At 48.8% G+C, this 16812-nt stretch overlaps 1 protein-coding gene across 6 annotated transcripts in view; it reads right to left on the bottom strand.

Annotated features, from left to right (window-relative positions):
• Positions 1-16812, bottom strand: part of LOC140388218 (aminoacylase-1-like) — a 96152-nt gene that overhangs the window by 59923 nt on the left and 19417 nt on the right. For all 6 annotated transcript variants that reach the window (XM_072472018.1, XM_072472019.1, XM_072472017.1 and 3 more), the window contains exon 2: positions 15571-15688. In XM_072472018.1, the coding sequence (XP_072328119.1) occupies positions 15571-15688 (118 nt within the window). The remainder of the gene's footprint in view (positions 1-15570; positions 15689-16812) is intronic.

Genomic DNA, 16812 nt, shown 5'->3' on the forward strand with positions numbered 1-16812 from the left:
GTCCTGATCCTCTCTCCGATATTTCCTCTCTCCCAAAGTCCTGATCCTCTCCCGTTATTCTCGCTCTCCCAGTATCTTGACCATCTCTCCATTATTCCCGCTCTTCCAGTGTCCTGATATTCTCTCCGTTATTCCCCATCTCCCAGTGACCTGATCCCCTCTCCGTTATTCCCGCTCTCTGTTTTGCCCTCTCTCCATTAAGCCTTCTCTCCCAGTGTCCTGATGCTCTCCCTTGTTATTCCCTCTTTCCCAGTGTCCTGACCCTATCGATGTTATTCCCTTTTTTTCCATGTCCTGATCCTCGCCCTTGTTACTCCGTCTCTTCCCATGTCCTGCCCCTTTCCTATTATTCCTTCTCGCAGTGCCGACCCTCTCTCTTGTTATTCTCTCTCTCCCAGACTCCTGACCCCCTCTCCGTTATTCCGTCTCTCTGTTATTCCTTTTTTAAAAATAAATTTAGAGTACCCAATTCATTTTTTTCAATTAAAGGGCAATTTAGCATCGCCAATCCACCTATCCTGCACATCTTTGGGTTGTGGGGGCGAAACCCACGCAAACACGGGAAGAATGTGCAAACTCCACACATAGTGACCCAGAACCGGGATCAAACCTGGGACCTTGACGCAATGAGGCAGCATGCTGCCCTGTTATTACTGCTCTCCCAGTGTCCTGATTCTCTCCCCATTATTCTTTCTCTCGCTGTGCCCTGACCCTCTCCCTTGTTAATCCCTTTCTCCCAATGTCCTGACCTTCTCCCCTGTTATTCTATCTCTCCCAGTTATCTGATCCTCTCTCCATTATCCCCTCTCTCCCAGTGCCCTGATCCTTTTCCCATTATTCCCTCGATCCCAGTGTCCTGATCCTATCCCTTGTTATTCTCTCTCTCCCAGAGTCCTGACCCTCTCTCCGTTATTCTCCCTCGACCAGTGTCCAAACCTGCTCTCCGTTATTCCCTTTCTCCCAGTGTCCTGATCCACTCCCTATTATATCCCCTCTCCCAGGGTCCTGACCCTCTCCCTTGTTATTCCCTCTTTCCAAGTGTCCAGACCCTCTTGTAATCCCTCTCTCGCCGTGTCCTGTCGCTTCCCATTATTATTCCCTCTCTCCACTGGTTTACAAGCCAAATGTCACACTCAGTCTCTTAACCCTTCTGCAATCACAACCAATTTACTGTTTGCAGAAAAGTGTAAAATTCCTCCTGCAACATCTAGTGACTGCTTCAGTGTGAAATATACACAGCAGAGTCATTTAGGTCACCAGTTAGCAATTCAAATCAGTATAAGAGTCAAGAACAAGACAAGTCCGGTATTTATATAGCTCCATTCTAAAGCAAAGTTTGACTGGCCGAAAGTATTAACCTGTCCTTCCTCTCTCTGCAGCCTGACCTACTGATTTTCAGAAATAGTCAGACAATCCATGTTACTGATGTTGGTTGACTGATAAATGGCAGAGAGGTCACCAATGTGAACCCTTTTCCTCGACCTCAAATAATAATAATAATAATCTTTATTGTCACAAGTAGGCATTAACACTGCAATGAAGTTACTGTGAAAAGCCCCTAGTCATCACATTCCGGATCCTGTTCGGGTACACCAATAAAAAGGAAGGACGGTAGAAAGAGGGAAAATCGACCGCGGATATCTAAGGAAATAAGGGAGAGTATCAAATTGAAGGAAAAAGCATACAAAGTGGCAAAGATTAGTGGGAGACTAGAGGACTGGGGAATCTTTAGGGGGCAACAGAAAGCTACTATAAAAGCTATAAAGAAGAGTAAGATAGATTATGAGAGTAAACTTGCTCAGAATATAAAAACAGATAGTAAAAGTTTCTACAAATATATAAAACAAAAAAGAGTGGCTAAGGTAAATATTGGTCCTTTAGAGGATGAGAAGGGAGATTTAATAATGGGAGATGAGGAAATCGCTGAGGAACTGAACAGGTTTTTTGGGTCGGTCTTCACAGTGGAAGACACAAATAACATGGCAGTGACTGATAGAAATGAGGCTATGACAGGTGAGGACCTTGAGATGATTGTTATCACTAAGGAGGTAGTGATGGGCAAGCTAATGGGGCTAAAGGTAGACAAGTCTCCTGGCCGTGATGGAATGCATCCCAGAGTGCTAAAAGAGATTGCTAGGGAAATTGCAAATGCACTAGTGATAATTTACCAAAATTCACGAGACTCTGGGGTGGTCCCGGCGGATTGGAAATTAGCAAACGTGACACCACTGTTAAAAAAGGAGGTAGGCAGAAAGCGGGTAATTATAGGCTAGTGAGCTTAACTTCGGTAGTAGGGAAGATGCTGGAATCTATCATCAAGGAAGAAATAGCGAGGCATCTGGATGGAAATTGTCCCATTGGGCAGACGCAGCATGGGTTCATAAAGGGCAGGTCGTGCCTAACTAATTTAGTGGAATTTTTTGAGGACATTACCAGAGCGGTAGATAACGGGGAGCCAATGGATGTGGTATATCTGGATTTCCAGAAAGCTTTTGACAAGGTGTCACACAAAAGGTTGCTGCATAAGATAAAGATGCGTGGCATTAAGGGGAAAGTAGTAGCATGGATAGAGGATTGGTTAATTGATAGAAAGCAAAGAGTGGGGATTAATGGGTGTTTCTCTGGTTGGCAATCAGTAGCTAGTGGTGTCCCTCGGGGATCAGTGTTGGGCCCACAATTGTTCACAATTTACATAGATGATTTGGAGTTGGGGACCAAGGGCAATGTGTCCAAGTTTGCAGATGACACTAAGATGAGTGGTAAAGCAAAAAGTGTAGAGGATACCAGAAGTCTGCAGAAAGATTTGGATAGGTTAAGTGAATGGGCTAGGGTCTGGCAGATGGAATACAATGTTGACAAGTGTGAGGTTATCCGTTTTGGTAGGAATAACAGCAAAAGGGATTATTATTTAAATGATAAAATATTAAAACATGCTGCTGTGCAGAGAGACCTGGGTGTGCTCGTGCATGAGTCGCAAAAAAGTTGGTTTACAGGTGCAACAGGTGATCAAGAAGGCGAATGGAATTTTGTCCTTCATTGCTAGAGGGATGGAGTTTAAGACTAGGGAGGTTATGCTGCAATTGTATAAGGTGTTAGTGAGACCACACCTGGATTATTGTGTTCAGTTTTGGTCTCCTTACCCGAGAAAGGACGTACTGGCACTGGAGGGTGTGCAGAGGAGATTCACTAGGTTAATTCCAGAGTTGAAGGGGTTGGATTACGAGGAGAGGTTGAGTAGACTGGGACTGTACTCGTTGGAATTTAGAAGGATGAGGGGGGGATCTTATAGAAACATATAAGATTATGAAGGGAATAGATAGGATAGATGGGGGCAGGTTGTTTCCACTGGCGGGTGAAAGCAGAAGTAGGGGGCATAGTTTAGAGGCTGTTTAGCACAGGGCTAAATAGCTGGCATTGAAAGCAGACCAAGGCAGGCCAGCAGCACGGTTCAATTCCCGTAATAGCCTCCCCAAACAGGTGCCGGAATGTGGCGACTAGGGGCTTTTCACAGTAACTTCATTTGAAGCCTACTTGTGACAATAAGCGATTTCCATTTTCATTTCATCATTCATAGCCTCAAAATAAAGTGAAGTAGGTTTAGGACTGAGTTTAGGAGGAACTTCTTCACCCAAAGGGTTGTGAATCTATGGAATTCCTTGCCTCGTGAAGCAGTTGAGGCTCCTTCATTAAATGTTTTTAAGATAAAGAGATAGTTTTTTGAAGAATAAAGGAATTAAGGGTTATGGTGTTCAGGCCGGAAAGTGGAGCAGAGTCCACAAAAGATCAGCCATGATCTCATTGAATGGCGGAGCAGGCTCGAGGGGCCAGATGGCCTACTCCTGCTCCTAGTTCTTATGTTCTTATGTTCTTACACAGAGGGGGAATTCAGATTGTCCAATTCACCTAACAAGCACTTCTTTCGGGACTTGTGGGAGGAAACCGGAGCACCCGGAAGAAACCCACGCAGACACAGGGTGAACGTGCAGACTCCACACAGACAGTGACCCAAGCCGGGAATCGTACCTCATATCCTGGTGCTGTGAAGCAATAGTGCTAACCACTGTGCTACTCTGTCGCCCTGTCATGGGATCAGTTACATCACCTGAGAGGAATGTTGGGCCTCACTTCAACTTCTCACTCAAGGCAGCATCGCCAATGGTGCAGCCTCGGTACACACAAACTGAGATGGTGGGACCTGCTTTCGGTGCACTGAGTGGGATGCGGATTCCCTATCAGTACACAGGCAGTAGGATTGGGATCCCTATCAGTACACACGCAGTGGGATGGGGATTCCCTATTGGCACACGGACAGTGGGATGGGGATTGCCTATTCGGAACACACGCAATGGGATGGGGATTCCCTACCGGCACCCGGACAGTGGGATGGAGAACCCCATCAGTACACGGACAGTGGGATGGGGATCCTTATCTGGATACGGAAAGTGAGATAAGGATCCCTATTCGTGCATGGACAGTGGGATGGGAATCCCTGTCGGTAAACGGGCAGTGGCATGGGGATCCCTATCAGTACAGGGACAGTGGGATGGGGATCCCCATCAGTACAGGGATAGTGGGATGGGAATCCCTATCGGTACACGGACAGTGGGATGGGGACCCCAATCAGTACATGGACAGTGGGATGGGGACCCCAATCAGTACACGGACAGTGGGATGGGGACCCCAATCAGTACACGGACAGTGGGATTGGGATCCCTATCAGGACAGGGACAGTGGGATGAGAATCCCTATCAGTACAGGGACAGTGGGATGAGAATCCCTATCAGTACACGGACAGTGGGATGGGGATCCCTATCAGTACAGGGACAGTGGGATGAGAATCCCAATCAGTACAGGGACAGTGGGATGGGGATCCCTATTGGTACACGGACAGTGGGATGGGGATCCCTATTGGTACACGGACAGTGGGATGGGCTGTTATCTGGGAAGTGAATGCCCTAACGGTGCACAGACAGCAATGGCCCACACCCCAATGTTCATCTGTCCTTCTTCTCAGGTTACGAAACCCTTATCCTCCAATGCTCCCTTTCTTTTTGCTATTCTGCTGTCACCATTTATATCACTGCTGGACCCAATTGTTATTTAGTTTTCTGTCCAATGATCACTGCCTCCTGTCATTCACTGTTTTACAATTTAAACACCCCTACCTTGCTCTCCTTATTTTCCCCTGACCCCTCTGTATTGACGATGAACTGTTAAATCGGCAATAGTTTTTGGATCATAGCCGCCATATGATGATCTCAAAGCTCCCAGTTGATCGGGACCAGTTGATCGGGACCTGAAGTATTTAACTCGATTTCCACCCCCATGGAATGCTGCACTGACCTGCTGAGTATTCCCAGCATTGTCAGTTGTTAATCGGAATAGTTCTTCTAATCGAGAGCAACAGATACGTGCCAACCATTGCGACCTGTTCACATCTTTTTTTTTTTTAAATATTTTATTCAAAATTTTTGGTCAACCATCACAGTACATTGTGTATCCTTTACACAATAATATAACAGTATAAATAACAATGACCTGTTTTATAAACAAAGAATAAATAATATATAACAAAAACTAAAACTAAAACTAAATGGCAACTGCCATGTCTCAGATAAACACTCTCCAAAAATATGATTTAACAGTCCAATATACAATTATTTATAGCAACGACCTATACATATTATACATTTATATTAACAACCCTGAGAGTCCTTCTGGTTCCTCCCCCCCCCCCCCCCTCCCCCACCCCTGGGCTGCTGCTGCTGCCTTCTTTTCCATTCCCTCTATCTTTCTGTGAGGTATTCGACGAACGGTTGCCACCGCCTGGTGAACCCTTGAGCCGATCCCCTTAGGACGAACTTAATCCGTTCCAGCTTTATAAACCTTGCCATGTCATTTATCCAGGTCTCCACCCCCGGGGGCTTGGCTTCCTTCCACATCAACAGTATCCTGCGCCGGGCTATTAGGGACACAAAGGCCGCAACATCGGTCTCTCTCGCCTCCTGCACTCCCGGCTCTTGTGCAACCCCAAATATAGCCAACCCCCAGCTTGGTTCGACCTGGACCCCCACTACTTTCGAAAGCATCTTTGTCACCCCCACCCAGAACCGCTGTAGTGCCGGACATGACCAGAACATGTGGGTGTGATTCGCTGGGCTTCTCGAGCATCTCGCACACCTATCCTCTACCCCAAAAAATTTACTGAGCCGTGCTCCAGTCATATGCGCCCTGTGTAACACCTTAAATTGAATCAGGCTTAGCCTGGCACACGAGGACGATGAGTTTACCCTACTTAGGGCATCCGCCCACAGCCCCTCCTCAATCTCCTCCCCCAGCTCTTCTTCCCATTTCCCTTTCAGCTCATCTACCATAATCTCCCCCTCGTCCCTCATTTCCCTATATATATCTGACACCTTACCGTCCCCCACCCATGTCTTTGAGATCATTCTGTCCTGCACCTCATGCGTCGGGAGCTGCGGGAATTCCCTCACCTGTTGCCTCGCAAAAGCCCTCAGTTGCATATACCGGAATGCATTCCCTTGGGGCAACCCATATTTCTCGGTCAGCGCTCCCAGACTTGCGAACTTCCCATCCACAAACAGATCTTTCAGTTGCGTTACTCCTGCTCTTTGCCATATTCCAAATCCCCCGTCCATTCTCCCCGGGGCAAACCTATGGTTATTTCTTATTGGGGACCCCACCAAGGCTCCCGTCTTTCCCCTATGCCGTCTCCACTGTCCCCAAATTTTCAAAGTCGCCACCACCACCGGGCTTGTGGTGTATTTCTTCGGTGAGAACGGCAATGGGGCCGTCACCATAGCTTGTAGGCTAGTCCCCCTACAGGACGCCCTCTCCAATCTCTTCCGCGCCGCTCCCTCCTCTTCTCCCATCCACTTACTCACCATTGAGATGTTGGCGGCCCAGTAGTACTCACTTAGGCTCGGTAGTGCCAGCCCCCCCCTATCCCTACTACGCTGTAAAAATCCCTTCCTCAATCTCGGGGTCTTCCCGGCCCACACAAAACTCATGATACTCTTTTCGATCCTTTTGAAAAAAGCCTTCGTGATCACCACCGGGAGGCACTGAAACACAAAGAGGAATCTCGGGAGGACTACCACTTTAACCGCCTGCACCCTCCCTGCCAGTGACAGGGATACCATGTCCCATCTCTTGAAGTCCTCCTCCATTTGTTCCACCAATCGCGTTAAATTTAACCTATGCAATGTACCCCAATTCTTGGCTATCTGGATCCCCAAGTAACGAAAGTCCCTTGTTACCTTCCTCAGCGGAAAGTCCTCTATTTCTCTGCTCTGCTCCCCTGGATGCACCACAAACAACTCATTTTTCCCCATGTTCAGTTTATATCCTGAGAATTCTCCAAACTCCCGAAGTGTCCGCATTATCTCTGGCATCCCCTCCGCCGGGTCCGCTACATATAACAACAAATCATCCGCATACAGAGATACCCGGTGTTCTTCTCCTCCTCTAAGTACTCCCCTCCACTTCTTGGAACCCCTCAATGCTATTGCCAGGGGCTCAATCGCCAGTGCAAACAATAATGGGGACAGAGGGCATCCCTGCCTTGTCCCTCTATGGAGCCGAAAGTATGCAGATCCCCGTCCATTCGTGACCACACTCGCCACTGGGGCCCTATACAACAGCTGCACCCATCCAACATACTCATCTCCAAAACCAAATCTCCTCAGCACCTCCCACAGATAATCCCACTCCACTCTATCAAATGCTTTCTCGGCATCCATCGCCACCACTATCTCCGCTTCCCCCTCTGGTGGGGGCATCATCATTACCCCTAGCAGCCTCCGTATATTCGTATTCAGCTGTCTCCCCTTCACAAACCCAGTTTGGTCCTCATGGACCACCCTCGGGACACAATCCTCTATCCTCATTGCCATTACCTTGGCCAGAATCTTAGCGTCTACATTTAGGAGGGAAATAGGTCTATAGGACCCGCATTGCAGCGGGTCCTTTTCCTTCTTTAGGAGAAGCGATATCGTTGCCTCAGACATAGTCGGGGGCAGCTGTCCCCTTTCCTTTGCCTCATTAAAGGTCCTCATCAGTAGCGGGGCGAGCAAGTCCACATATTTCCTGTAAAATTCAACTGGGAATCCATCCGGTCCCGGAGCCTTCCCCGCCTGCATGCTCCTAATTCCTTTCACTACTTCCTCTATTTCAATCTGTGTTCCCAGTCCCACCCTTTCCTGCTCCTCCACCTTGGGAAATTCCAGCCGGTCCAGAAAGCCCATCATTCTCTCCCTCCCATCCGGGGGTTGAGCTTCGTATAATTTTTTATAAAATGCCTTGAACAATCCATTCACTCTCCCCGCTCCATCTCTCCTTCCTCATCCCTCACTCCCCCTATTTCCCTCGCTGCTCCCCTTTTCCTCAATTGGTGGGCCAGCAACCTGCTCGTCTTCTCCCCATATTCGTACTGTACACCCTGTGCCTTCTTCCACTGTGCCTCTGCAGTACCCGTTGTCAGCAAGTCAAATTCTACGTGTAGCCTTTGCCTTTCCCTGTACAGTCCCTCCTCCGGTGCCTCCGCATATTGCCTATCCACCCTCAGAAGTTCTTGCAGCAACCGCTCCCGTTCCCTACTCTCCTGCTTTCCTTTATGTGCCCTTATTGATATCAGCTCCCCTCTAACCACTGCCTTCAACGCCTCCCAGACCACTCCCACCTGGACCTCCCCATTATCATTGAGTTCCAAGTACTTTTCAATGCACCCCCTCACCCTTAGACACACCCCCTCATCTGCCATTAGTCCCATGTCCATTCTCCAGGGTGGGCGCCCTTCTGTTTCCTCCCCTATCTCCAAGTCCACCCAATGTGGAGCGTGATCCGAAATGGCTATAGCCGTATACTCCGTTCCCCTCACCTTCGGGATCAACGCCCTTCCCAAAACAAAAAAGTCTATTCGCGAATAGACTTTGTGGACATAGGAGAAAAACGAAAACTCCTTACTCCTAGGTCTGCTAAATCTCCACGGGTCTACTCCTCCCATCTGCTCGATAAAATCTTTAAGCACTTTGGCTGCTGCCGGCCTCCTTCCAGTCCTGGACCTCGACCTGTCCAGCCCTGGTTCCAACACCGTATTGAAATCTCCCCCCATTACCAACTTTCCCACCTCTAGGTCCGGGATGCGTCCTAGTATACGCCTCATAAAATTGGCATCATCCCAGTTCGGGGCATATACGTTTACCAAAACCACCGTCTCCCCCTGTAGTTTGCCACTCACCATCACGTATCTGCCCCCGCTATCCGCCACTATAGTCTTTGCCTCAAACATTACCCGCTTCCCCACCAATATAGCCACCCCCCTGTTTTTCGCATCTAGCCCCGAATGGAACACCTGCCCCACCCAACCTTTGCGTAGTCTCACCTGGTCTATCAGTTTCAAGTGCGTTTCCTGTAACATAACCACGTCTGCCTTAAGTTTCTTAAGGTGTGCGAGTACCCGTGCCCTCTTTATCGGCCCGTTCAGCCCTCTCACGTTCCACGTGATCAGCCGGGTTGGGGGGCTTTTTACCCCCCCCCCTTGTCGATTAGCCATCCCCTTTTTCTAGCTCCTCACCCGGTTCCCACGCAGCTGTGTCCCCCCCAGGCGGTGCCCCCCCGCCCATCCCACCCCATGCCAGCTCCCCCCTCTCCCCAGCAGCAGCAGCCCAATAATTCCCCCCCCCGCTAGATCCCCCACTAGCGTAGTTACACCCCCCATGTTGCTCCCAGAAGTCAGCAAACTCTGGCCGACCTCGGCTTCCCCCCGTGACCTCGGCTCGCACCGTGCGACGCCCCCTCCTTCCTGCTTCCCTATTCCCGCCATGATTATCATAGCGCGGGAACCGAGCCCGCGCTTCCCCCTTGGCCCCGCCCCCAATGGCCAACGCCCCATCTCCTCCACCTCCTTTCCTCCCCCCACCACCTCCTGTGGAAGAGAGAAAAGTTACCACATCGCAGGATTAATAACATAAAACTCCTCTTTCCCCCCTTTTTACCCCCCTCTTCGCCCCCCCATACTTGCCCCACCACTTTGTTTCAAACGTTCTTTTTTTAATAACCCGCTCATTCCAATTTTTCTTCCACGATAAAAGTCCACGCCTCATCCGCCGTCTCAAAGTAGTGGTGCCTCCCTTGATATGTGACCCACAGTCTTGCCGGTTGCAGCATTCCGAATTTTATCTTCTTTTTGTGAAGCACCGCCTTGGCCCGATTAAAGCTCGCCCTCCTTCTCGCCACCTCCGCACTCCAGTCTTGATATACGCGGATCACCGCGTTCTCCCACTTACTGCTCCGAGTTTTCTTTGCCCATCTAAGGACCATCTCTCTATCCTTAAAACGGAGGAATCTCACCACTATGGCTCTAGGAATTTCTCCTGCTCTCAGTCCTCGCGCCATCACTCGATATGCTCCCTCCACCTCCAGCGGACCCGCCGGGGCCTCCGCTCCCATTAACGAGTGCACACATATGCCCCGACGTCCGCTCCCTCCGCACCTTCAGGAAGACCAAGAATCTCTCATCTCCCCTGAAGGGCGTGAATGAATCCAGTTTGGTTTTTATGATGAGCCAATAGCTTTATGGTCACTTTTACTGATCCCAGCTCCAGGTTTTTCCAACCTGAATTCAACATTCTCAAACTGGTGGGGTCCATGGTCCATTCTACAGTGCAGAAGGAAGCCATTCAGCCCATCGGGTCTACATGGACCCTTTATAAGAGTATCCCACCTGGGCCCACTCCCTGTCCTATCCCCATAACCGAACCTACACATCTTTGGACTAAGGGACAATTAAGCACGGACAATCCACCTAACTTGCACATCTTTGGGCTGTGGGAGGAAACTGGAGCACCTGGAGGAGACCCATGCAGACACGAGGAGAATGTGCAAACTTCACAGTCACCCAAGGCCGGAATTGACCCCGGGTCCCTGACGCTGTGAGGCAGCAGTACTAAGCACTGTGCCGCCCACATTCTCTAGATTGTTAGTCCACTGACATAACCACTACACTACCACAGTTCTCACAGGGCTCGACAGGCGAGATGTAGGAAGGATGGCCAGGGAACCTTGAACCAGGGACACAGTCTCCAAATAGGCCAATTAGGATTGAGGAGGAATTTCTTCATTCAGACAGGTGGTAAATCTTTGGAATTCTCTACCCCATAGAGTTGCGGAGGCCCAGTCATGGAGTACATAGAACATAGAACATAGAAAATACAGCACAGAACAGGCCCTTCGGCCCACGATGTTGTGCCGAACCTTTGTCCTAGATTAATCATAGATTATCATTGAATTTACAGTGCAGAAGGAGGCCACTCGGCCCTTTGAGTCCGCACCGGCTCTTGGAAAGAGCACCCTACCCAAACTCAACACCTTCACCCAACACCAAGGTCAATTTGGACATTAAGGGCAATTTATCATTGGCCAATTCACCTAACCTGCACATCTTTGGATTGTGGGAGGAAACCGGAGCACCCGGAGGAAACCCACGCAGACACGGGGAGGACGTGCAGACTCCGCACAGTCAGTGACCCAAGCCGGAATCGAACCTGGGACCCTGGAGCTGTGAAGCAATTGTGCTATCCACAATGCTACCGTGCTGCCCTTGAGAACAAATAAATCTACACTATATCATTTAACCGTAATCCATGTACCTATCCAATAGCTGCTTGAAGGTCCCTAATGTTTCCGACTCAACTACTTCCACAGGCAGTGCATTCCATGCCCCCACTACTCTCTGGGTAAAGAACCTACCTCTGATATCCCTCCTATATCTTCCACCTTTCACCTTAAATTTATGTCCCCTTGTAATGGTTTGTTCCACCCGGGGAAAAAGTCTCTGACTGTCTACTCTATCTATTCCCCTGATCATCTTATAAACCTCTATCAAGTCGCCCCTCATCCTTCTCCGTTCTAATGAGAAAAGGCCTAGCACCCTCAACCTTTCCTCGTAAGACCTACTCTCCATTCCAGGCAACATCCTGGTAAATCTTCTTTGCACCTTTTCCAAAGCTTCCACATCCTTCCTAAAATGAGGCGACCAGAACTGTACACAGTACTCCAAATGTGGCCTTACCAAAGTTTTGTACAGTATGGTTCCTAGTCGGCGAATAGATTGGTCTGTGTCTTCCTACATCATCACACATCAGATTAAAGGAAAGGGGGAGGAAGAATTTGCATTTCTGTTGAACTTTGCACACACCCAGCTGCACAATGGCACCTCAAAGTCATAGAGGTCCACAGCACAGAAAAGGTCCTTCGGCTTATCGTGTCTGCGCCGGTCTCAAAAACAACCACCTAACTATTCTAATCCCATCTTCCAGCACTTGGCTGGAAGCATTTGGATGGGGTTGGCCCATAGCCTTCTTTGCCCTGAGATCGCAAGTGCACATCGAAATATTTCTAAAATGTTGTGAGGGCCTCTGCCTTCCCCACCCTTTCAGGCAGTGAGTTCGAGAATCCCACCACCCGCTGGGTGAAAATGTTTTTCTTTACATCTCCTCTAAATCTCCTTCCCCTTACCTTAAATCTATGCCACCTGGCCATAGATCCCCTCACCAAAGAGAAACATTTTCCCTATCTACACTCTCTATTCCCCTCATAATTTGATATATCTCAATCTCCTCCGCTTCAAGGAAAACCACCCAGTCTATCTATTCTCTCTTCATAGCTAACACTCTCCAGCCCAGGCAACATCCTGGTAAATCTCCTCTGCACCCTTTCCAGTGCTATCACATCCCTCCTGTAATGTGGGTTCCAAAACTGAACACAATACTCTAGCTGTGGCCGAACCAACATTTTATACAGTTCCAGCATAACCACCCTGCTCAACCACCACTCTATGCCTCGGCTAATAAAGGTAAGTCCACCATAGGCCTTGTGTGAAGGCCTTTCCTGTTGTTTCCCTTATTTCCCATTGCTTTTACATTGTGATTATCATTTTTATCCATCGATATTTAATGGACATGTACCTTTAAGTTGAACAGTGGAAATGTGGAACTCAAAAGTTGCAAAATAGTACACTGCTATTGGAGAATTAGCTTGTGAACTCAGACTTTCTTGTATCCGAGTGATCGGAGGGATTTGGTTTGGCTGGTGGCCAATGAATTGGCCGAAGACCGTTTTCTGCCTGGCGACAGGCAGTAACTCGATCTTACTCGAGAGGAATAGTTTTCAAAGGACCCAGAAAGGGAGAGTCGGGACCTGGACGCTGATAGAATCATAGAATTTACAGTGCAGAAGGAGGCCATTTGGCCCATCGAGTCTGCACCGGCCCTTGGAAAGAGCACCCTACCTAAGCCCACACCTCCACCCTATCCCCGTAACCCAGTAACCCCACCCAATCTTTTGTACACGAAGGGCAATTTAGCATGGCCAATGCACCTAACCTGAACATCTTTGGACTGTGGGAGGAAACCGGAAACCCGGAGGAAACCCACGCAGACACGGGGAGAACGTGCAGACTCCACACAGACAATGACCCAAGCTGGGACTCGAATCTGGGACCCTGGAGCTGTGAAGCAACTGTGCTAACCACTGTGCTACCATGCTAGAAGAAGCTGTCTCTTTCTCTCTGTCTACCTCACTCTCTTTTTCTCCAGAAATGCTGCCTACCTGTTGTTTTGTGAACCTGCACAGAAGTTTTGAGACCTGGGGCGGCATGTGGCACAGTGCTTAGCACTGGGACTGCGGTGCTGAGGACCCAGATTCGAATCCCGGCCCTGGGTCACTGTCCATGTGGAGTTTGCATTCTCCCCATGTCTGCGTAGGTTTCACCCCCACAAACCAAAAATGTGCAGGTTAGGTGGATTGGCTACGCTAAATTGCCCCTTAATTAGAAAAAAAAAAATTGGGTACTCTAAATTTACTTTTAAAAAGTTTTGAGACCTGAATGAATCTACAGTAAAAACCATTACAGACTGGAAGCAAAAACCTCCAACTGAAGGCCTAAGTTGGAAGAAAGGTGTACTGAAGACATCCATCTGAAGCAGAGCCTTTTATCTTTTTTCTTTTACTTCCCCTCTTTCCCTTCTATGTTTGTAGAGAGTGGGGTGAGTTAAAGAGGTGGGGGGTGCTTAGGAATTTGATAATAGTTAACCAGTTGTATTTGCTGCCTATTTAATTATAGTTACTGTTATTAATAAAAATTAATTGTGCTTAACTTTACAAATCTAGTGACTGTAGTTATTGGGCAGCCAAGGGCCAAAGGCTTCAGGTTTTTTCTAAGATTGAATTGTTAATTTCAATTGTGTTGCAACTCCGGGTCAACTGGGGCTGGAATTGACCGCTCACTAGTCCAGGGTGTGGTAACACTTTTAAAACACTGTATCTACCTACCCTGCTACCTTAAGGTACCAGTGTACATGCACACCAATGAATTACTTTTGAAATGTCACTGCTTAATTTAATGCAGGAAGACGGAACTGATCATTTCTTGAATCATCCAATGGTGACAGTACAGGAGGCCATTCAGCCCATCCTGTGTGCTGACTCTTGGCAAGAGCAACTCACCCAATCCCAATCCCCCCACCTTTCCCTGGAGCCCTGCAAAATCTTTCTCGTCAGATAATCATCCGATTTCCTTTGGAAAGCCAATATGGAATCTGCCTCCACCACAGTCTCAGGCAGGACATTTCAGATCCCAACCACTCGCTGCATGAAGCCTCTGGTTCTTTTTCTAATTGCCTTTAATCAGCGTCCTCTGGGTCTCCACTCTCGCACCAACAGGAACAGTTTCTCCCAATCTACTCTGTCCAGACCCCTCATGGTTTTCGATTAAATCTCCTCGGTACCTTCTCTTCTCCAAGGAAAACAGCCCCGAGATAAACAAATCTATACTGCATTAGATGAGGTTCTCTCTCACGTGTGCTGCCAGACCGGCAGAGGATTTCCAGCGTTTTCTCTCATTATCTTTGATCGTGTTGGGTCAAGGATAAATACTGGCCAGGATAGAACTTCCCAACTCTAATTCAAAGAGTCCCCCGCAGGATGTTTCATGTTCAGTTACGAAGGCAGATAAGGTTTCCGCTTAACAGCTGAAGCTAAAGTAGACATTAAGCACTGTCAGTCTGGACAGGGAGTTACCACTGACATAGGGGCTGTTGGGGTGGAAGACTATGTCTGCCGTAAGGGTCCCAAGAGAAAGGAGCCCCTTATTGTGAATGGACACAATATAACCACCGTCCCCCCTGAAATTCCCCACCAACTTACAAACTTACTCATGTGGTAGTTGGCCCGTGTAGAAAAATGCCACATTGTGGTTCACTGTTTTATGAAAGGCCCTTCACTCTGACCTGCCTGTGCTCCACCAATCCTAGAAATGCGTGATGCTTGTAGTGGGCCACAACAATAGAAACTATCTTTGTCCAACATTAACATCTCCCCTCTCCCCCCCCCCCACTCTTGAGCAGTAGAAACAAAGTTAGCAAGAAAAAAAGAGAAACATTTGGCCGAACAAATAGCATATGTAAGCTGGTGTGTGTGAGCATCTACAAGTTGAAGGTATGTCCCGCAGGTTAGGTCTGAGTTCAGAGTCTCAATTTCCATCCAGCTTACCATAGTCTGGCTGAGGGTGTACAGTTCTGATTCTCAGGTACTCCCGGAACAACCGGACAGCCGGCTGATCTTCTTGCAGTCCACCCATGCTGTGGAAATGCTGTGCAAGTACGTCACTCTGTGTGAGACACAGCAGATTTGGAGAAAATCATTGCTATAGTCACAGGCACTGCTGATAACACGGGTAGCAACACACAGGAACAAGGGAAAAGACACATGGGAACATAGCATAACGCAGAACACAGCAGTGGAACATAGGACTACATAGCAACATAGGACGCAGGCAGTGACACACAAGAACACATAGAAACACAGGAAAACAAGCAGTGACACACAGGAATCTTTAGCAACACAGAACACAGGCGGTGACAAACAGGAATACATAGCAGCACAGGAACATGGGGAATAATACAGGGGAACACATGGCGAAACAGGGACGGAGCGCCTGATGGAGGAGCCGGGTTTGTGAGAGCGGCCGAATGGGTGCCGCGCATCAGGGAGTGGGGAGGGCCTGTGTGAAAGCTGCCCAGGGAACTCCAAGTCACCCAGGATACAGGTGTCACCCAGGATACAGGTGCCCCCCCCCCCCCCCCACAAGACCCATGCCCCTCCCCGAGACCTATCCACCCCCTCGCCCCCCATCCGTTCCCCTCCGCCGATACCCATCCCCCCACTGCCCCCGAGAACCATCCGCTCCGCTACCCGGGGACCTATCTGCACCGCCCGTGCCCCAGATGCCTCCGCCCCCCCCCCCCCCCCAAGACCCATCCGTCCCCCCAAGGACCCATCCGTCCCCCCAAGGACCCATCCGTCCCCCCAAAGACCCAACCGTCCCCCCAAAGACCCATCTGTCCCCGCAAAGACCCATCCGTCCCCGCTCTCCAAGACCCAGTCCCATCCCCCTCCAAAACCCAGCCCCAACAGCCCCCGAGACCCATCCTCCCCCCCCCCCCCCCCGCCGAGTGGAACATTGTCTTTGTATGTCAAGTAGCAGGACATGTATAGGGACATACAGAATTGGTAGTCCGATTGGTGGGATGTGTCAAAAATAGGTCTTTATTATTGTTAATTACTCACTTGAATAAGAACTGAATAAAAAAATTTTTAAAAAAAACTTAGAAACAAAATATCAAACAATACATTAAAAAGTCAAGTACATGGCAAAAAGCATAAGCACAAAAGGAAATCACTTTAACACAAACAAACAGATAGATGATTCAAGAATTCAGGAACAAAGACCTC

The sequence above is a fragment of the Scyliorhinus torazame genome, chromosome 13 (genome assembly GCF_047496885.1).
Source record: "Scyliorhinus torazame isolate Kashiwa2021f chromosome 13, sScyTor2.1, whole genome shotgun sequence".
NCBI lineage: Eukaryota > Metazoa > Chordata > Chondrichthyes > Carcharhiniformes > Scyliorhinidae > Scyliorhinus > Scyliorhinus torazame.